The sequence below is a fragment of the Abramis brama genome (assembly GCF_963993115.1).
Source record: "Abramis brama genome assembly, chromosome: 3".
NCBI lineage: Eukaryota > Metazoa > Chordata > Actinopteri > Cypriniformes > Leuciscidae > Abramis > Abramis brama.
In genome coordinates this window covers 825372-848416 of record NC_139965.1, presented here as the reverse complement: position 1 = coordinate 848416, position 23045 = coordinate 825372, and the positions used below count along the sequence as shown (strand labels likewise).

Here is a 23045-nt window from a genome sequence, read left to right as displayed (position 1 = left end):
TTTCTCAGGAGATATACCCTCCTCCCTCCCCAGCTCCTCTCGTTTCTCAGGAGATATACCCTCCTCCATCCCCAGCTCCTCTCGTTTCTCAGGAGATATACCCTCCTCCCTCCCCAGCTCCTCTCGTTTCTCAGGAGATATACCCTCCTCCATCCCCAGCTCCTCTCGTTTCTCAGGAGATATACCCTCCTCCCTCCCCAGCTCCTCTCGTTTCTCCGGAGATATACCCTCCTCCATCCCCAGCTCCTACTCCCTCCACAGATCCACTCGTTTCTCAGGAGATATACCCTCCTCCATCCCCAGCTCCTCTCGTTTCTCAGGAGATATACCCTCCTCCATCCCCAGCTCCTCTCGTTTCTCAGGAGATATACCCTCCTCCATCCCCAGCTCCTCTCGTTTCTCAGGAGCTAATTACCCTCCTCCATCCACAGCTCCTCTCGTTTCTCAGGAGATATACCCTCCTCCATCCCCAGCTCCTCTCGTTTCTCAGGAGCTAATTACCCTCCTCCATCCACAGCTCCTCTCGTTTCTCAGGAGATATACCCTCCTCCATCCCCAGCTCCTCTCGTTTCTCAGGAGCTAATTACCCTCCTCCATCCACAGCTCCTCTCGTTTCTCAGGAGCTAATTACCCTCCTCCTTCCCCAGATCCTCTCGTTTCTCAGGAGATAATTACCCTCCTCTCTCCCCAGATCCTCCTCTCGTGCAGCAGTATGGCATTCTGTTTCCCCTTCGAATCAGACTAAATTCTCGATTTATGTTGTACTTTAAAATCTTGAATTAATGATATCTGCAATGCATTCAAGTCAAGTCAAGTCAAGTCAAGTTTATTTATATAGCGCTTTTCACAATACAGATTGTATCAAAGCAGCTTCACAGTATTAAATTAAAATAATACATCAATGCTTGTTTCTAGTGGAAAACGTCCACGTTTGGTAATGCTGATCAATAGTATTGTTGGTTGATTAATTAAATTAAATATCCCAAATATCCCCAACTGAGCAAGCCAAAGGCAACAGTGGCAAGGAACCGAAAAACTCCATCAGGTGACCTAATGGAGAAAAAAAAAACCTTGGGAGAACCCAGGCTCAGTCGGGGGCCAGTTCTCCTCTGGCGTTTATGAACTAGAGGTCAGATTTAACTGTAAGATTAAAAGGATTATATGAATGCCTGGCTGAAGAGATGCGTCTTTAATCTAGTTTTAAACTGGGAGAGCGAGTCTGAGCAACGAACAGTATCAGGAAGACTATTCCAGAGTTTTGGAGCTAAATGTGAAAATGCTCTCCCTCCTTTGGTGGATCTGGATATCCTAGGTATGACCAAAAGCCTCGAATTTAGTGATCTTAAAGAGCGCGATGGATTATAGGGCGATAGAAGATCCGTTAAATAGACTGGAGCTAAACCGTTTAGGGCTTTATAAGTCAGTAGCAATACCTTATAATTAATACGGAACTTTATAGGTAACCAATGTAGTGATGATAAAATTGGTGTTATATGATCATATTTTCTTGATCTAGTAAGAACTCTAGCGGCTGCATTTGGACTAACTGTAGCTTGTTTATTGAGGTTGCAGGACAACCGGCTAATAAAGCATTACAGTAATCTAGTCTCGAGGTCATGAATGCATGAACTAACTTTTCTGCATCAGAAACTGATAGCATGTTACGTAGCTTAGCAATGTTTCTAAGGTGGAAAAAGGCTGTTCTTGTAACATATGAAATATGATTTTCAAAAGACAGGTTGCAGTCTAGTATAACACCCAGGTCTTTTACTATAGAGGATAAAGTAACAGGACATCCTACTATGTTAAATTCATTCATGTTGGTTCTGTACTGTTTACCCTAAGGGAGGTTATTGCTGCTCTTATCCATGCTAGCCTGCGCAGAACGGAACCATACCGCCAATCCAAACTGTATGCTAATTGTCAATCGTATTTGACAGTAGTGGTACTGACAGAAATGGAGTTATTAACCACTGATCTGTGCTTGTGTGTGTATGTGTGTGTATGTGTGTGTGTGTGTGTGTGTGGTGTTCCTCAGGAGCGCCGAACACCGTTGAGCGTGTGTGTGAATATGATGGAGTTTATTAACCGCTGTTCTGTGTGTGTCTGTGTGATGGATTGAGTTATTAACCGCTGATCTGTGTGTGTGTTCCTCAGGAGCGCCGAACACTGCTGAGCTGAAGATCTGTCGGGTCAACAGGAACTCTGGCGGCTGCCGAGGGGGAGACGAGATCTTCCTACTGTGTGACAAAGTGCAGAAAGGTGCGGGTTATTGATTTAAAGTGTTATTTTAGTGGCATTAGTATGGTATTGTTTTTTTTTAAATTAGTTTTTTTTTTTTTTTTTTTTTAGTTAAAGGTTTTTCTTTTTTTCATGAGTTTTCACAAGTTCACATAGATGCACTTTTATGATGGACAGATGCACTTTTATGATGGACAGATGCACTTTTATGATGGACGGATGCACTTTTATGATGGACGGATGCACGTTTTTGAGCTTCAGTCTGTTGGTTGCAATTCACTGCCATTATTAAGCTTGGAAGAGCCAGGACATTTTTTTAATATAATATATTATATACGTTTATCTTATTTCAAGTAACAAAAATGTTGTTTTTTTTGTTTCGTTTTTTTTACGTTGAGTTCAGTTTAGTTTTAGTATCACTGAGATACTATTATAGATTCTATTAATATTTCAAGTTTTATGTTAATATTTGAATTTTTTTATTTTTTTGTTAGTTTTAGTGTTTTTGTAATTTTTATGAAGTTTTACAAATATGTCTATATAGTTTTTAATTTTATTTAAGCTTTAGTTATTTTATTACTTTAGTTATTTGAAAATAGAAATTATGCATTGGAAACTAGCTAACTAACAAAATAAGTTGAATGTGTTTCTTTTATTTCAAGTTTCAAAAATGTTTAGTTTAGTAATTTTTAGTTTAGTTCAGTTTAGTTTTTAGTATCACTGAGATACTATTATAAATTTGATCAATATTTTGCAGTTTTCATTTGAATTTTTTTTAAAATCTTTATTCTTTAAATTTCTATATTAAAAAGCACTTTATTTTAATTTTACTTTATTCCAGAAATAAATTAACATCAACTGAGAATAATAAATGCTTTACAAGTATGTTGCGTTATTAGTTCATGTTAAATAATGTTGTTAACTAATGGAATCATATTGTAAAGTGTTACCAAAAAAGTTAAATTAATTCAAGATGTTTTCTTTGAATTTTACTTCTGAAGTAAACTGATTTAGTTTTGTTTTTTTTAGATATTTTTTTGGTATAAAAGACAAAATTACTGATGTAGAAATGCAGCATATGGAAATGGAACTGATCAAAGTGTCGTCAGCAGTGTTATTATAGTTAATAATTTTAGTTTCATTGTGTTTTTAATATTTTTTTTATTGCTCTTTTAGGTTTAATTTATTTCAGTGTTAGTTTTAGTTCTTAATTATTTCCAGTTATTAACATTTAGTACTTATTTCAGTTATTGCCATGGCAACATTTCTAATTTTCGTTCAGTTTATTTCCGCTTTATTGCAGTGTACAGAGATGTTTGTGGGGTTGTGGTCAGATCATTACTGTGCTCTTCCCCTCAGAGGACATCGAGGTGCGCTTCTTCCGGGACTCGTGGGAGAGTAAGGGCTCGTTCTCGCAGGCTGATGTTCACCGTCAGGTGGCCATCGTGTTTCGCACGCCCCCGTACCACGACACTAACCTGTCTGAGCCGGTGCGGGTGAAGATGCAGCTCCGCCGGCCCTCGGACCGAGAGGTCAGCGAGCCCATGGACTTCCAGTACCTGCCCGCCGACCCGGGTGAGACCATGTGCTCTGTCATGTGGAAGCTGGTTCACGCCACAGAATGCTAAATAAAAAAGCTCATTTCTATTTTTTATCTCACAGTTCTGACTTTTTTTCCCACAGTTGCGAGTTAAAAAAATTGTGATTAGAAAAGATAAAAAAGTTGTAATTACCTTTTTAATTGCAGGTTTATATATTAATTATATCTTATAAACTCACTATTGCGAATAAATGTTCAGAATTGCGAGATGTAAACTTACAACTGCGAAAAACAGTCATTGTGAGATATAAATTCACAATTGCGAAAAAAAGGTCAGAATTGCGAGATATAAACTCAAAATTGTGAAAAAAGGTCAGAATTGCGAGATGTAAACTTACAACTGCGAAAAATGGTCATTGTGAGATATAAATTCACAATTGCGGAAAAAAATTGTTAGAATTGCGAGATATAAACTCGCAATTGCGAAACTGTCAGAATTGTGAGATAAAAACTCACAATTAAAAAAAAAAGGTCAGAATTGCGAGACAAATTCGCAATTTCGGAAAAAAAAATTGTTAGAATTGCAAGATATAAACTCGCAATTGCGGAAAAAGGTCAGAATTGCGAGATATAAACGCAATTATGAAAAATGGTCAGAAAAAAAGTCAGAATTGCGAGATATAAACTCGCAATTGCGAAACTGTCAGAATTGTGAGATAAAAACTCACAAAAAAAAAAAGGTCAGAATTGCGAGACACAAATTCGCAATTGCGGAAAAAGGTCAGAATTGCGAGATATAAACGCAATTATGAAAAATGGTCAGAAAAAAAGTCAGAATTGCGAGATATAAACTCACAATTAAAAAAAAAAAGGTCAGAATTGCGAGACAAATTCGCAATTTTGAAAAAAAATTGTTAGAATTGCGAGATATAAACTAGCAATTGCGGAAAAAAGTCAGAATTATTACAATTGTGAATAAAAGGTCAGAATTGCAAGATTTAAAGTCACAATTACTTGTTTAATATTTTATTCCATGGCAGAAACAAGCTTCCATAGTTTTACATAAGGCATTTACGTTCTCAGACTAACAGTTGACCTGAAGTGAGAGTGCTCACCCTCATGTTGTTGTTGGTTCTGGTTGTGAAACGACAGACGAGCACAGGCTGATGGAGAAGCGCAAGAGGACAGAAGGGATGCTGCAGAACCTCAAACTCGGCAGCATGATTTCAGGTGTGTGTTTATCAGATCAGGTCATGTTAAGGTGTTGGAGGTCAGTTTTGTAGTGAAGGTGTGTGTTTTATGTGCAGGATCCTCCATGCCGACAGACAGACGGCCGTTCAGTACAGCGAAACGAACTCTAGCCGTGTCCAAACCCACAGCCACCAGCATCACTCCAGGTAACCAGTTATCCCCCAGTAATACTCCAGTTATCCCCCAGTTATCCCCCAGTAATACACCAGTTATCCACCAGTAATACACCAGTTATCCACCAGTAATACTCCAGTTATCCCCCAGTTATCCACTAGTAATACACCAGTAATACACCAGTTATCCACTAGTAATACACCAGTTATCCACCAGTAATACTCCAGTTATCCCCCAGTAATACACCAGTTATCCACCAGTTATCCACCAGTAATACTCCAGTTATCCCCCAGTAATACACCAGTTATCCCCCAGTAATACTCCAGTTATCCCCCAGTTATCCCCCAGTAATACTCCAGTTATCCCCCAGTAATACACCAGTTATCCACCAGTAATACTCCAGTTATCCCCCAGTTGTCCCCCAGTTATCCACCAGTAATACTCCATTTATCCACCAGTTATCCACCAGATATCCACCAGTTGTCCCCCAGTTATCCCCCAGTTATCCACCAGTAATACTCCATTTATCCACCAGTTATCCACCAGATATCCACCAGTTGTCCCCCAGTTATCCCCCAGTTATCCACCAGTAATACTCCATTTATCCACCAGTTATCCACCAGTTATCCCCCAGTTATCCCCCAGTTATCCCCCAGTAATACACCAGTAATACTCCAGTTATCCCCCAGTTATCCACCAGTTATCCCCCAGTAATACACCAGTAATACTCCAGTTATCCCCCAGTTATCCACCAGTAATACTCCATTTATCCACCAGTTATCCACCAGTTATCCCCCAGTTGTCCCCCAGTTATCCCCCAGTAATACACCAGTTATCCCCCAGTAATACACCAGTTATCCCCCAGTTATCCACCAGTTATCCCCCAGTTGTCCCCCAGTTATCCCCCAGTAATACACCAGTTGTCCCCCAGTTATCCACCAGTAATACACCAGTTATCCCCCAGTAATACACCAGTAATACTCCAGTTATCCCCCAGTTATCCACCAGTAATACTCCATTTATCCCCCAGTTATCCCCCAGTTATCCCCCAGTTATCCACCAGTTATCCACCAGTTATCCACCAGTTGTCCCCCAGTTGTCCCCCAGTTATCCACCAGTTGTCCCCCAGTTATCCCCCAGTAATACACCAGTTATCCCCCAGTTATCCCCCAGTTATCCACCAGTAATACACCAGTTATACCCCAGTTGTCCCCCAGTTATCCCCCAGTAATACACCAGTAATACACCAGTTATCCACCAGTAATACTCCAGTTATCCCCCAGTTATCCACTAGTAATACACCAGTAATACACCAGTTATCCCCCAGTTATCCCCCAGTAATACACCAGTAATACTCCAGTTATCCCCCAGTTATCCACCAGTAATACTCCATTTATCCACCAGTTATCCACCAGATATCCACCAGTTGTCCCCCAGTTATCCACCAGTTATCCACCAGTTGTCCCCCAGTTATCCCCCAGTTATCCACCAGTAATACTCCATTTATCCACCAGTTATCCACCAGTTATCCACCAGTTATCCACCAGTTATCCCCCAGTTATCCCCCAGTTATCCCCCAGTTATCTCCCAGTAATACACCAGTAATACTCCAGTTGTCCCCCAGTTATCCACCAGTTATCCCCCAGTAATACACCAGTAATACTCCAGTTATCCCCCAGTTATCCACCAGTAATACTCCATTTATCCACCAGTTATCCACCAGTTATCCCCCAGTTGTCCCCCAGTTATCCCCCAGTAATACACCAGTTATCCCCCAGTTATCCCCCAGTTATCCCCCAGTTATCCCCCAGTTATCCCCCAGTTATCCCCCAGTTATCCACCAGTTATCCCCCAGTTATCCCCCAGTTATCCCCCAGTTATCCCCCAGTTATCCACCAGTTATCCCCCAGTTGTCCCCCAGTTATCCACCAGTAATACACCAGTTATCCCCCAGTAATACACCAGTAATACTCCAGTTATCCCCCAGTTATCCACCAGTAATACTCCATTTATCCCCCAGTTATCCCCCAGTTATCCCCCAGTTATCCCCCAGTTATTCACCAGTTATCCACCAGTTATCCCCCAGTTATCCCCCAGTTGTCCCCCAGTTATCCCCCAGTTATCCACCAGTTGTCCCCCAGTTGTCCCCCAGTTGTCCCCCAGTTATCCCCCAGTTATCCCCCAGTTATACCCCAGTTGTCCCCCAGTTATCCCCCAGTAATACACCAGTTATCCACCAGTTATCCCCCAGTTGTCCACCAGTAATACACCAGTTATCCCCCAGTAATACACCAGTAATACTCCAGTTATCCCCCAGTTATCCACCAGTAATACTCCATTTATCCCCCAGTTATCCCCCAGTTATCCACCAGTTGTCCCCCAGTTATCCCCCAGTTATCCCCCAGTTATCCCCCAGTAATACACCAGTTATACACCAGTTATACCCCAGTTGTCCCCCAGTTATCCCCCAGTAATACACCAGTTATCCCCCAGTAATACACCAGTTATCCCCCAGTTATCCACCAGTTATCCCCCAGTTGTCCCCCAGTTATCCACCAGTAATACACCAGTTATCCCCCAGTAATACACCAGTAATACTCCAGTTATCCCCCAGTTATCCACCAGTAATACTCCATTTATCCCCCAGTTATCCCCCAGTTATCCCCCAGTTATCCACCAGTTATCCACCAGTTATCCCCCAGTTGTCCCCCAGTTATCCACCAGTTATCCACCAGTTGTCCCCCAGTTGTCCCCCAGTTATCCCCCAGTAATACACCAGTTATCCCCCAGTTATCCCCCAGTAATACACCAGTTGTCCCCCAGTTGTCCCCCAGTTATCCCCCAGTAATACACCAGTTATACCCCAGTTGTCCCCCAGTTGTCCCCCAGTTATCCCCCAGTAATACACCAGTTATACCCCAGTTGTCCCCCAGTTGTCCCCCAGTTATCCCCCAGTAATACACCAGTTATACACCAGTTATACCCCAGTTGTCCCCCAGTTATCCCCCAGTAATACACCAGTTATCCCCCAGTAATACACCAGTTATCCCCCAGTTATCCACCAGTTATCCCCCAGTTGTCCCCCAGTTATCCACCAGTAATACACCAGTTATCCCCCAGTTATCCACCAGTTATCCCCCAGTTGTCCCCCAGTTATCCACCAGTAATACACCAGTTATCCCCCAGTAATACACCAGTAATACTCCAGTTATCCCCCAGTTATCCACCAGTAATACTCCATTTATCCCCCAGTTATCCCCCAGTTATCCCCCAGTTATCCACCAGTTATCCACCAGTTATCCCCCAGTTGTCCCCCAGTTATCCACCAGTTATCCCCCAGTTGTCCCCCAGTTATCCACCAGTTATCCACCAGTTGTCCCCCAGTTGTCCCCCAGTTATCCCCCAGTAATACACCAGTTATCCCCCAGTTATCCCCCAGTAATACACCAGTTATCCCCCAGTAATACACCAGTTATCCCCCAGTTATCCACCAGTTATCCCCCAGTTGTCCCCCAGTTATCCACCAGTAATACACCAGTTATCCCCCAGTTATCCACCAGTTATCCCCCAGTTGTCCCCCAGTTATCCACCAGTAATACACCAGTTATCCCCCAGTAATACACCAGTAATACTCCAGTTATCCCCCAGTTATCCACCAGTAATACTCCATTTATCCCCCAGTTATCCCCCAGTTATCCACCAGTTATCCCCCAGTTGTCCCCCAGTTGTCCCCCAGTTATCCACCAGTTATCCACCAGTTGTCCCCCAGTTGTCCCCCAGTTATCCCCCAGTAATACACCAGTTATCCCCCAGTTATCCCCCAGTAATACACCAGTTGTCCCCCAGTTGTCCCCCAGTTATCCCCCAGTAATACACCAGTTATACCCCAGTTGTCCCCCAGTTGTCCCCCAGTTATCCCCCAGTAATACACCAGTTATCCCCCAGTTATCCCCCAATAATACACCAGTTGTCCCCCAGTTATCCCCCAGTTATCCCCCAGTAATACTCCAGTTATCCCCCAGTTGTCCCCCAGTTGTCCCCCAGTTATCCCCCAGTAATACACCAGTAATACACCAGTTATCCACCGGCTGAACCATTGAACATGCATTAGCTGATGCTACATGGTCATCATTTATGAAATACTGGATATTTATGCACTACCGTTCAAACGTTTTGTTTTTTAAAGTTTCTTCTGCTCACCAAGGCTACATTTATTTTATTAAAAATACAAAAAATACAGTAAAAACAATGAAATATTATTCCTATGTAAAATGTGTGAATGTGTGTGTGTCTGAATGATTCACTGACTCGTGTTTCAGTGTCGGCGTGTGTGTGTCTGAATGATTCACTGACTCGTTGTGTTTCAGTGTCGGCGTGTGTGTGTCTGAATGATTCACTGACTCGTTGTGTGTGTCTGAATGATTCACTGACTCGCTGTGTTTCACTGACTCGTTGTGTGTGTCTGAATGATTCATTGACTCGTTGTGTTTCACTGACTCGTTGTGTGTGTCTGAATGATTCACTGACTCGTTGTGTTTCACTGACTCATTGTGTGTGTCTGAGTGATTCACTGACTCGCTGTGTTTCAGTGCCGGCGTGTGTGTGTTTGAATGATTCACTGACTCGTGTTTCAGTGTCGGTGTGTGTGTGTGTCTGAATGATTCACTGACTCGTTGTGTTTCACTGACTCACTGTGTTTCAGTGCCGGCGTGTGTGTGTTTGAATGATTCACTGACTCGTGTTTCAGTGTCGGTGTGTGTGTGTCTGAATGATTCATTGACTCGTTGTGTTTCACTGACTCGTTGTGTGTGTCTGAATGATTCACTGACTCGTTGTGTTTCACTGACTCATTGTGTGTGTCTGAATGATTCACTGACTCGTTGTGTTACAGTGCCGGCGTGTGTGTCTGAATGATTCACTGACTCGTTGTGTTTCACTGACTCATTGTGTGTGTCTGAATGATTCACTGACTCGCTGTGTTTCAGTGCCGGCGTGTGTGTCTGAATGATTCACTGACTCGCTGTGTTTCAGTGCCGGCGTGTGTGTGTCTGAATGATTCACTGACTCGTGTTTCAGTGTCGGTGTGTGTGTGTCTGAATGATTCACTGACTCGTGTTTCAGTGCCGGCGTGTGTGTCTGAATGATTCACTGAATCGTTGTGTGTGTCTGAATGATTCACTGACTCGTTGTGTTTCACTGACTCGTTGTGTGTGTCTGAATGATTCACTGACTCGCTGTGTTTCACTGACTCGTTGTGTGTCTGAATGATTCACTGACTCGTTGTGTTTCACTGACTCGTTGTGTGTGTCTGAATGATTCACTGACTCGTTGTGTGTGTCTGAATGATTCACTGACTCGTTGTGTGTGTCTGAATGATTCACTGACTCGTTGTGTCCCAGTGCCGGCGTGTGTGTCTGAATGATTCACTGACTCGTTGTGTGTGTCTGAATGATTCACTGACTCGTTGTGTGTGTCTGAATGATTCACTGACTCGTTTGTGTGTGTCTGAATGATTCACTGACTCGTTGTGTGTGTCTGAATGATTCACTGACTCGTTGTGTGTGTCTGAATGACTCGTTGTGTGTGTCTGAATGATTCACTGACTCGTTGTGTGTGTCTGAATGATTCACTGACTCGTTGTGTTCCAGTGCCGGCGTGTGTGTCTGAATGATTCACTGACTCGTTGTGTGTGTCTGAATGATTCACTGACTCGTTGTGTTCCAGTGCCGGCGTGTGTGTCTGAATGATTCACTGTCTCGTTGTGTGTGTCTGAATGATTCACTGACTCGTTGTGTGTGTCTGAATGATTCACTGACTCGTTGTGTGTGTCTGAATGATTCACTTACTCGTTGTGTGTGTCTGAATGATTCACTGACTCGTTGTGTCCCAGTGCCGGCGTGTGTGTCTGAATGATTCACTGACTCGTTGTGTGTGTCTGAATGATTCACTGACTCGTTGTGTGTGTCTGAATGATTCACTGACTCGTTGTGTCCCAGTGCCGGCGTGTGTGTCGGGCCCCGCGATGAAGCCCCTGCCCTCCTCGTTCTACGAGCCGGCCCCGGGACAGCTCTTCGCTCAGCCGGCCCAGAGCTCCCTGAAGGTGGAGCCGCAGACGTCGGTCGGCGACACCTGGAAGTTCCTGCACACGCTGACCGTCGACTCTCAGCCCAAAGCCGTGTCGGTGAGCAGCTTCACCAACACACAGCAGCCCGGCGACTTCTCCACCGTCAACATGGCGGACCTGGGCTTCAGCCTGGGGAACTTCATGTCGGCGGAGCCGCTGAACGCCGCGAGCGCCTCGAGTGCGGTTCCCCAGGACATGCAGAACACCTTCCGGGTGGAGGACGACATCCCAGAGTTCCCCAGCTTCTCCGAGGTGCAGGGCGACGTCGACAACATCAACATCGACGAGTTCCAGGTCAGCGCTCGCTTACGCTTACTCAGATTCCCAATTAGCTTTTGTTTTCATGTTTTTAGTTACATGGTAATTGTAGTGTCGTTTATTTAAAGGTGCAGTGTGTAATATTCAGGAGGATCTGTGGACAGAAATGCGATATCATACTCATATCTATGTTCTCAGTGGTGTATAAAGAGCTTACTTAACGAACCGTTTTGTGTTTATTAGCTTAGAATGGGGCGTTTCTCTCTACACACACCGCGGGTCCGCTTACATCGACGTGTTTCTACGGTGGCCCTGAGCGGACAAACGCGTTTCGGCACTGTGTTGTTCTTCATGATAAGAAGCTTCAGCTAAAGCCAGCGAATAAAACACTGACACAATGATGAACAAGTCACAATAATGTTCGCAATAACATCGTTTTACTGAATAATCAAGTAAACCTAATTTCTTAATTTATCTTTGTAAAGAAACCTCATTGTTTAACTACTCTCTGCTGTCTCAGACGACGACATCACTTCCTGTCGGCCACCGTAACTTCTGTTGGGTGTAATTCGCAACCTCACCACTAGATGCCGCTAAATATACACACTGTTGCTATTTAGGGTTGTTTTATTTTTATTTCAGTGTTTTATTTATTATTTATTTCCTGTTGATGATTTTAGTGCTTCAACTTAAACTTATGTCAGTTTATTGTAGAGCCGCAGGATTCTGGGTGAATCTTGTTTCATTACTGGATGAATCAGCGAATCTCTTGAGTGAATGATTCAGTGACTCGCTCATAAAGGCTTGTTTCATTACTGGATGAATCAGCGAATCTCTTGAATGAATGATTCAATGACTCGCTCATAAAGGCTTCACTCGTTTAAACGTTCGCTGTGATCGTTCATGTCAAAGCTTTAATAGGCAGAACCCAATTCTCTGTCATTTAAGAGTAAGATCATGTGTGTGTGTTTGAATCTTTTACCATTAATCCTGCAGCTCTAGTGTATTGCCAAGGCATCATTTCTAATTTATATTTTAGTTTCTTTCAGCTTTATTTCACAGAGCGGAAACCTCTTTAATAGTTGTAATGCTAATATCTGTGTTCCAGGCCATGTTAGGCGGCGAGTCGATGGGGAAGTCCGCGTGTCACATGACCACGGCGAGCGCCGGAGAGGTCCCGGATCAGCCGGCGGATCCCTCGGCCAACAGCTCCACCTGGATGAGCTTCCCCCCCAGCATCGCCAGTCTCCTGCAGAACGAGCCCATGATGGAGAGCGGCTCCAGCCCGGCGTCCGCGGTGCTCGACGACCTGGAGGTGCTGAACTCCATCGACGACGACCGCTTCATGTCCATCTTCACCAGCAGCAATCACATGGGCTTCCTCTCCGGACACCCCACCTAAAGCAGCGGCGACCCAAGACTCTTGTTCAGGCCGAGGCGAAGGAGTTACTCCGAAGACCAACGAACGCTCAGTCCTGAAACACACCGTCTCTGATGAACCCTTTCAGACACAATACATACGAGATTATATTGGGTGGCGGTTTTGGATCAGATGTGTATCTTGTGTACAGTGAGGTAGAATAAACCTCGTCTCTATAAACAGCAGTGCCTTATTAAGCCAATCACAGCACGAATTACAGCCTCATCAAGCAGCTCAGCCAATCACAGCACAGAATTACAGCCTTCAGCCAATCACAGCGCAGAATTACAACCTTCAGCCAATCACAGCGCAGAATTACAGCCTTCAGCCAATCACAGCGCAGAATTACAGCCTTCAGCCAATCACAGCGCAGAATTACAGCCTCATCAAGCAGCTCAGCCAATCACAGCACAGAATTACAGCCTCATCAAGCAGTTCAGCCAATCACAGCGCAGAATTACAGCCTCATCAAGCAGTTCAGCCAATCACAGTGCAGAATTACAGCCTCATCAAGCAGTTCAGCCAATCACAGCGCAGAATTAGCCTCATCAAGCAGCTCAGCCAATCACAGCGCAGAATTACAGCCTTATCAAGCATCTCAGCCAATCACAGTGCAGAATTACTGACTCATCAAGCAGCTCAGCCAATCACAGCGCAGAATTACTGGCTCATCAAGCAGTTCAGCCAATCACAGTGCAGAATTACAGCCTTATCAAGCATCTCAGCCAACCACAGTGCAGAATTACTGACTCATCAAGCAGCTCAGCCAATCACAGTGCAGAATTACAGCCTTATCAAGCAGCTCAGCCAATCACAGTGCAGAATTACTGACTCATCAAGCAGCTCAGCCAATCACAGCGCAGAATTACAGCCTTATCAAGCATCTCAGCCAATCACAGTGCAGAATTACAGCCTCATCAAGCAGTTCAGCCAATCACAGCACAGAATTACAGCCTCATCAAGCATCTCAGCCAATCACAGTGCAGAATTACAGCCTCATCAAGCAGCTCAGCCAATCACAGCGCAGAATTACAGCCTTATCAAGCATCTCAGCCAATCACAGTGCAGAATTACAGCCTCATCAAGCAGTTCAGCCAATCACAGCACAGAATTACAGCCTCATCAAGCATCTCAGCCAATCACAGTGCAGAATTACAGCCTCATCAAGCAGCTCAGCCAATCACAGCGCAGAATTACAGCCTTATCAAGCAGCTCAGCCAATCACAGCGCAGAATTACAGCCTTATCAAGCAGCTCAGCCAATCACAGTGCAGAATTACTGACTCATCATGCAGCTCAGCCAATCACAGCGCAGAATTAGAGCCTTATCAAGCATCTCAGCCAATCACAGTGCAGAATTACAGCCTCATCATGCAGCTCAGCCAATCACAGCGCAGAATTAGAGCCTTATCAAGCATCTCAGCCAATCACAGCACAGAATTACAGCCTCATCAAGCATGTCAGCCAATCACAGCGCAGAATTACAGCCTCATCAAGCATCTCAGCCAATCACAGCCTTAGAAACACTGAGCTTTAGTTACACGTCCTTACAGAGAATCTATGATTTCTGAGATGCGAAATATATTATCATTGTACAGTAGAATGTACTTTAGCAATAAGTGTAATAACACATTATCTTGTAAGGAATATCACACAATTGTCTTCCTTGTTTTATTGTTGTTTGCCTATTTTAATTTTTTTTTGCTTTTTCAATTTTAAAGGATTTATTTGTTAATTTGATTACCATAATTTTTTTTTTTTTTTAAATTGTACTGGACCATAAAAACAGCTTTTCTGAAAAAAAAACCCTAACCCTTTTTATAAAAAACCTTATTATTGTAAAGATTTTAGTAAATTATTAAATCGTTAAAGTTCTATGAATTGCTGAATTTTCATACATGATTTTTGATTATTCAAATTTAATTAAACCATTAAAACGTAATCCAGAAACATTAAAACGGAAAACACACAGGGGCCTAAACATGTCGTTTTTGTTAAACTGTATTTATTAAAATTTGAAAAGTTTCATAAATTAAATTTTTTAATTACTAGAATTTAATGTAACCATTAAAATGAAATCCAGCATTTCCACACGCACACGCACAAAAAAAGAAAATACACTGGAATTTTGGAGAAAAATACTAGTTTAACATTTAATATTAGTTTAACCACTAAAATGAAATCAGTAAAATTAAAACAACATTTTAATGTTAAACTCCAGAGCGCTAGAGCACCTCACGGCCGGTTCACAGAGATCCAAACACAGGCAGTTTATAGTTTAGATCTGATGTTTAAATAAAACTGCACTATTTCAATCATGAAGCTGAAGTTATCAGATATAGATCTACAGTATAGATCTACAGTATAGAGTGATCTACAGTATAGATCTACAGTATAGAGTGATCTACAGTATAGATCTACAGTGCTTTAGTGTCCTCCTGGTGACCACCGCTCCGCTGTTGATCTGACAGTGTTGGTGTGTGTGTGCTAATCTTCCACTGGCGTTCATCAGCATGAGCTTCTGCTGCCGTTTCCAGTCCTTCTAACGTGTGTATATACTCTGATCTGAAGCTGTATGCCTCTGAGTATCTGTACGCATTCATGTAACGTGTTCATTCGATGTTTCTGTGGCCTTCCTGCAGGTGTGTACAAACTAAATGCTTTTGTACTATTATACGAGCTGTAATAAATGCAACAACTGTTGAAAATGTCCTGGTTGTTTATGTGGCGCAGAGAACGAACCGAACGAACCGAGTCTCGTTGATTTAGGATGAACTCACTCGTTTCATTACTGGATGAATCAGCGTTTTTGAACAGATATCTTGAATGATTGAATCAATGACTCACTCAAAGAGTTCACTCGTTTCATTACTGGATGAATCAGCGTTTTTGAACAAATATCTTGAATGATTGAATCAATGACTCACTCAAAGAGTTCACTCGTTTCATTACTGGATGAATCAGCGTTTTTGAACAGATATCTTGAATGATTGAATCAATGACTCACTCAAAGAGTTCACTCGTTTCATTACTGGATGAATCAGCGTTTTTGAACAGATATCTTGAATGACTGATTCAATGACTCACTCAAAGAGTTCACTCGTTTCATTACTGGATGAATCAGCGTTTTTGAACAGATATCTTGAATGACTGATTCAATGACTCACTCAAAGAGTTCACTCGTTTCATTACTGGATGAATCAGCGTTTTTGAACAGATATCTTGAATGACTGATTCAATGACTCACTCAAAGAGTTCACTCGTTTCATTACTGGATGAATCAGCGTTTTTTAACAGATATCTTGAATGACTGATTCAATGACTCACTCAAAGAGTTCACTCGTTTCATTACTGGATGAATCAGCGTTTTTGAACAGATATCTTGAATGACTGATTCAACGACTCACTCAAAGAGTTCACTCGTTTCATTACTGGATCAATCAGCGTTTTTGAACATATATCTTGAATGATTGATTCAACGACTCACTCAAAGAGTTCACTCGTTTCATTACTGGATCAATCAGCGTTTTTGAACAGATATCTTGAATGATTGAATCAATGACTCACTCAAAGAGTTCACTCGTTTCATTACTGGATGAATCAGCGTTTTTGAACAGATATCTTGAATGATTGAATCAATGACTCACTCAAAGAGTTCACTCGTTTCATTACTGGATGAATCAGCGTTTTTGAACAAATATCTTGAATGATTGAATCAATGACTCACTCAAAGAGTTCACTCGTTTCATTACTGGATGAATCAGCGTTTTTGAACAGATATCTTGAATGATTGAATCAATGACTCACTCAAAGAGTTCACTCGTTTCATTACTGGATGAATCAGCGTTTTTGAACAGATATCTTGAATGATTGAATCAATGACTCACTCAAAGAGTTCACTCGTTTCATTACTGGATGAATCAGCGTTTTTGAACAGATATCTTGAATGACTGATTCAATGACTCACTCAAAGAGTTCACTCGTTTCATTACTGGATGAATCAGCGTTTTTGAACAGATATCTTGAATGACTGATTCAACGACTCACTCAAAGAGTTCACTCGTTTCATTACTGGATCAATCAGCGTTTTTGAACAGATATCTTGAATGATTGAATCAATGACTCACTCAAAGAGTTCACTCGTTTCATTACTGGATGAATCAGCGTTTTTGAACAGATATCTTGAATGACTGATTCAATGACTCACTCAAAGAGTTCACTCGTTTCATTACTGGATGAATCAGCGTTTTTGAACAGATATCTTGAATGACTGATTCAACGACTCACTCAAAGAGTTCACTCGTTTCATTACTGGATCAATCAGCGTTTTTGAACAGATATCTTGAATGATTGATTCAATGACTCACTCAAAGAGTTCACTCGTTTCATTACTGGATGAATCAGCGTTTTTGAACAGATATCTTGAATGACTGATTCAATGACTCACTCAAAGAGTTCACTCGTTTCATTACTGGATGAATCAGCGTTTTTGAACAGATATCTTGAATGATTGATTCAATGACTCACTCAAAGAGTTCACTCGTTTCATTACTGGATCAATCAGCGTTTTTGAACAGATATCTTGAATGACTGATTCAATGACTCACTCAAAGAGTTCACTCGTTTCATTACTGGATCAATCAGCGTTTTTGAACAGATATCTTGAATGATTGATTCAATGACTCACTCAAAGAGTTCACTCGTTTCATTACTGGATGAATCAGCGTTTTTGAACAGATATCTTGAATGACTGATTCAATGACTCACTCAAAGAGTTCACTCGTTTCATTACTGGATGAATCAGCGTTTTTGAACAGATATCTTGAATGATTGATTCAATGACTCACTCAAAGAGTTCACTCGTTTCATTACTGGATCAATCAGCGTTTTTGAACAGATATCTTGAATGACTGATTCAATGACTCACTCAAAGAGTTCACTCGTTTCATTACTGGATCAATCAGCGTTTTTGAACAGATATCTTGAATGACTGATTCAATGACTCACTCAAAGAGTTCACTCGTTTCATTACTGGATGAATCAGCGTTTTTGAACAGATATCTTGAATGACTGATTCAATGACTCACTCAAAGAGTTCACTCGTTTCATTACTGGATGAATCAGCGTTTTTGAACAAATATCTTGAATGATTGATTCAATGACTCACTCAAAGAGTTCACTCGTTTCATTACTGGATCAATCAGCGTTTTTGAACAGATATCTTGAATGACTGATTCAATGACTCACTCAAAGAGTTCACTCGTTTCATTACTGGATCAATCAGCGTTTTTGAACAGATATCTTGAATGACTGATTCAATGACTCACTCAAAGAGTTCACTCGTTTCATTATTGGATGAATCAGCGTTTTTGAACAGATATCTTGAATGACTGATTCAATGACTCACTCAAAGAGTTCACTCGTTTCATTACTGGATGAATCAGCGTTTTTGAACAGATATCTTGAATGACTGATTCAATGACTCACTCAAAGAGTTCACTCGTTTCATTACTGGATGAATCAGCGTTTTTGAACAGCTATCTTGAATGACTGATTCAATGACTCACTCAAAGAGTTCACTCGTTTCATTACTGGATCAATCAGCGTTTTTGAACAGATATCTTGAATGACTGATTCAATGACTCACTCAAAGAGTTCACTCGTTTCATTATTGGATGAATCAGCGTTTTTGAACAGATATCTTGAATGACTGATTCAATGACTCACTCAAAGAGTTCACTCGTTTCATTACTGGATGAATCAGCGTTTTTGAACAGATATCTTGAATGACTGATTCAATGACTCACTCAAAGAGTTCACTCGTTTCATTACTGGATGAATCAGCGTTTTTGAACAGATATCTTGAATGACTGATTCAACGACTCACTCAAAGAGTTCACTCGTTTCATTACTGGATCAATCAGCGTTTTTGAACAGATATCTTGAATGATTGATTCAATGACTCACTCAAAGAGTTCACTCGTTTCATTACTGGATCAATCAGCGTTTTTGAACAGATATCTTGAATGACTGATTCAATGACTCACTCAAAGAGTTCACTCGTTTCATTACTGGATGAATCAGCGTTTTTGAACAGATATCTTGAATGACTGATTCAATGACTCACTCAAAGAGTTCACTCGTTTCATTACTGGATGAATCAGCGTTTTTGAACAAATATCTTGAATGATTGATTCAATGACTCACTCAAAGAGTTCACTCGTTTCATTACTGGATCAATCAGCGTTTTTGAACAAATATCTTGAATGATTGATTCAATGACTCACTCAAAGAGTTCACTCGTTTCATTACTGGATCAATCAGCGTTTTTGAACAGATATCTTGAATGACTGATTCAATGACTCACTCAAAGAGTTCACTCGTTTCATTACTGGATGAATCAGCGTTTTTGAACAGATATCTTGAATGACTGATTCAACGACTCACTCAAAGAGTTCACTCGTTTCATTACTGGATCAATCAGCGTTTTTGAACATATATCTTGAATGATTGATTCAATGACTCACTCAAAGAGTTCACTCGTTTCATTACTGGATCAATCAGCGTTTTTGAACAGATATCTTGAATGATTGATTCAATGACTCACTCAAAGAGTTCACTCGTTTCATTACTGGATCAATCAGCGTTTTTGAACAGATATCTTGAATGACTGATTCAATGACTCACTCAAAGAGTTCACTCGTTTCATTACTGGATGAATCAGCGTTTTTGAACAAATATCTTGAATGATTGATTCAATGACTCACTCAAAGAGTTCACTCGTTTCATTACTGGATCAATCAGCGTTTTTGAACAAATATCTTGAATGATTGATTCAATGACTCACTCAAAGAGTTCACTCGTTTCATTACTGGATCAATCAGCTTTTTTGAACAGATATCTTGAATGACTGATTCAATGACTCACTCAAAGAGTTCACTCGTTTCATTTCTGCACGAATCAGCACTTTTTTTTAAAATGAATCACTTGAACGAATGATTCAACAAATCTTTTAACCATTAATCGTGCAGCTCTAGTTTATTGCCAAGGCATCATTTCTAATTCTCATTTAGTTTAAGTTTTTCAACTTAAATTTTACACATTAAAGTGTGCTTTTGTACGATCACACGAGCTGTAATCGATGCGAACAACTGCAGAATGTGCGTTACTGGAGAGACACTTCACTGAGAGACACAACTGAAAATATCCTTGATGTTTATTTGGCACAAGAACAAATGAACCGAACGAACGTTGAATACAAAAAAAAAAGTTTAAAAGGAAAAACACAAATCAAAGCCCTTTTGGCATCATAATCATCGTCATTTCCAACATAACGAAACAGAAATCGGCAACGCCTCTACAAAAGGAACGAGTGTTTGGTCAGGTGACCTCCAGATTGGTGACCTTGTCGATGATGTGCGAGCGGCGAGGGACGCTCTCCAGGTCGAACATGCTCTCGTAGATGGTGGGGCAGAGCTTCCAGCGGTTGTTGCGGTAGATGCCCAGGTACGTGTAGACGTCGGGCTTGTAGTAGAGCACGCACTTGACGCCGGCCGCGCGGATGGTGGCGTCCAAACGCATCACCTGCTCCTCGTCCGTGAAGTTCTGGTTGTAAACGCAGATGACGTGCCTGGAGTCGGAGCGCGGGTCGCGCGGGCTAGCCTTAGCGGAGGTGATCCTGCCGTCCAGCGCGGCTCTAGCGATGCTCTCCCAGGCGCGGTCCACCTTGAAGCCCGTGTCCAGATGCATTAGCCACTTCCCGACAAGGACCCTGTGGTTTAGCGCTAGCTCTCGTATGGTGTGGTAGGTGACGCTACGTCCGCTGGCTAGCAGCGTCTCCCAGCTGTCCTGAAGCCCGTCCACGTCTCCGGTCTCCTTGCAGTAGTGCGGGCCGCGGACCGCGATCCATCCCACCGGCCGATCGCCCTCGCGCGCTGCGTAGCGGCTCACCTGCGACGGCCGGTTCGACTCTAGCCAGCCGCTGAACTCCGCGCGGGGCGTCTTGCGCGCGTCGAAGATGATCCAGGGGTCCATGTCGGCGGCCATGGCCTCGGCCGCGTAATCCTCGGCGGAGAGCTGCTCGGAGCGACCGGCCTCGTCCTCCGCCATACTGTACAAACAATGAAAACGCTATTATTATTATTATTAACTATTATTATTATCCCTTAAAACTCATCTTTGATCACCAACATTATTCTCAAGGTTTTTTCCTTGAATAAAAATTCTTCATGCCTTAAAATATCTTGAATGTAACTCGACACCCTTGCCTCATTTAGTATGCTCTATGAATATGCAAATGAGCCCCGCCTCCACTCACTCACTCAGCTCAGAGATCCACTGGTTGACGATCACACGTTGATCTGATTGGTTACAAGGTAGTTTGTGACGTCAGAAACACCAGCGATTTCAAAGCGTGTTTTTGAGACTGTCTTTGGTTCACTGCAGTTTTAAGGAGGAAATACTCAGCAATGGTGTCGACTTATGAATTTACACATGGTTTGTCTTAAAGCATATTAAAAACACCACATAGACACATAAACAACATTAAACGCTGGATCTTCACCACAGGGGGAGTTTAAGGGAATTTACAATTCTGCAAACAATATGGGAACGTTACTTGTGAATAAGTTCTCTAAACCATCTGTAACACCGTTTCAAAAACGTTAGATGAAAAAAACATGTTTTTGTGTTAACGATTTGATATACACACACCTGAATATATAATCAAACAGACAAATGGTATAATACAGCGATAAACGTATTAAAATGACTAGGCCTATACTTGATTAAAGGTGCAGTACGCTATTTCTGAGAAATCACCCCAAACAAACACGCCTCTACCTTTATAGCTCCGCCCCCAAACTCACGCTATGCAACACAGGCCCCTCCCCCCTAATGAGCGGACACGCCCCTGACTGCTGATTGGCTACAAGTGTGTTGTGCTGCTCGTTCATCAGTGTTTCTCAGAAATCGCTTACTGCGCCTTTAAATATGCAGTTTTGAATCATGTCAGATGAACATTCTCTGAACTATGACTAACGTTCTGCCAATGTTATGAACGTAACGTTAATAGAACGTTTATTTACAAGTTATATGGGGTCAGTTGTATAAAATTAGTCTTTAACACTGTTTTAAGAACTAGTCTGACCAACTAGCAGTTAATAAGGGGGTAATTTGTCTTATTTTGGGGATTTAAATTAGACTAATGTAGTTTTTATGTAACTGGATTAAAGTTTTAAAGAAAACAAGTTGATGTCTAACTTGTAAAACTAGTCTAAGCAGTTTATGTAACCGGCCACTAGTCTTTAAAACGGTTTCAAAACATTAGCAGAAAAATGTTATTAATACATCGTTCATGGAAGGTTTTTCTGAGACATTTTAGTTGAACGTTCATCTAATGTTTTTAAATGTTAGTTTGTTTCAGAACGTTCAAAAGTAACATTCCCATAATGATACAATTGAACTTTCCTTTAATGTTTCCTCTAACGTTCACAGAACCAAGAAAACGTGTGAACTTTCTGAAAACATTCAGAACTGATAACTTATAGGGAACGTTATAGGCAAAACGTTCTCGTAAGATGTTTTTGTTGGTGTTTTTTGCGTCTGTATCATCAGATCTTCACTGTTCATCATCAGGCATGATACAAAATCGCATATTTAATCGCAAAACCCAGTATCATCATTTTTAATATGTTCCTTGCCATATTAAATGTATTAAAAGTGTAAAATTCTCACTCTGTAGTGTGTTTTTCTAGCAAAACTCTGCTGAGTCACTGCGGCTCTCACCCGCTTTCCGCCTCAACACTTCCGGCTTCCGCTTAGTCCTCTTCTTCTTCTTCTTCTTCTTCTTCTTCTTTGTTTTATCATGGTTGGCACTTTCTGTTAGCGCATTTCCGCCACCAACTGTAATGGCGCGCTGGTGTAGAAGAAAAACAATAATAAATCAACTATAATTAAAAACTGTCTTACACTATATACCTCTATCTATATTCTCTCATACAATTTTATTTTAAAGTCGTTTCAGTTTCCACCTCGACTTCGGAACTTTATTTTAAACACCCCGGAAGCACACACACGATAGACCCGAACCGTAAAGAA

At 41.8% G+C, this 23045-nt stretch overlaps 2 protein-coding genes across 4 annotated transcripts in view; one reads left to right on the top strand and one right to left on the bottom strand.

Moving 5' to 3' along the window:
• The window catches only part of rela (v-rel avian reticuloendotheliosis viral oncogene homolog A), a 30279-nt gene extending 14624 nt beyond the window's left edge, over window positions 1-15655 (top strand). Inside the window, exons 7-13 of one of the 2 annotated variants that reach the window (XR_014605238.1) lie at window positions 2158-2262; window positions 3601-3816; window positions 4934-5011; window positions 5089-5178; window positions 11143-11564; window positions 12637-13298; window positions 13371-15655. Coding sequence is in view for 1 of the 2 variants with exons in the window: in XM_084107616.1 (XP_083963742.1) it covers window positions 2158-2262; window positions 3601-3816; window positions 4934-5011; window positions 5089-5178; window positions 11143-11564; window positions 12637-12930 (1205 nt within the window). In the remaining variant the exon portion in view is untranslated. Of the gene's footprint in view, window positions 1-2157; window positions 2263-3600; window positions 3817-4933; window positions 5012-5088; window positions 5179-11142; window positions 11565-12636 lie in introns of both variants that reach the window. The other variant, XM_084107616.1, reaches the window with a different exon arrangement.
• Window positions 15656-20145: 4490 nt separating this feature from the next.
• On the bottom strand, window positions 20146-22868 carry cUnh11orf68 (chromosome Un C11orf68 homolog). 2 transcript variants are annotated; one of them, XM_084110157.1, is made up of 2 exons: window positions 22734-22868; window positions 20146-21057 (listed from the first exon to the last, which is right to left on the bottom strand). In XM_084110157.1, the coding sequence occupies exon 2, from the start codon at window positions 21054-21056 to the stop codon at window positions 20328-20330; it is 729 nt and encodes a 242-aa protein (XP_083966283.1). In that variant the 5' UTR covers window position 21057; window positions 22734-22868; the 3' UTR covers window positions 20146-20327. The 2 variants fall into 2 exon arrangements, with proteins under 2 accessions (XP_083966283.1, XP_083966282.1); XM_084110156.1 differs by having other exon boundaries at window positions 22683-22823.
• Window positions 22869-23045: the final 177 nt, after the last annotated feature.

What these genes read in the sequence shown, in the direction of transcription:
- cUnh11orf68 (XM_084110157.1), bottom strand. Translation starts at nt 21,056, where the DNA reads ATGGCGGAGGACGAGGCCGGTCGCTCCGAGCAGCTCTCCGCCGAGGAT.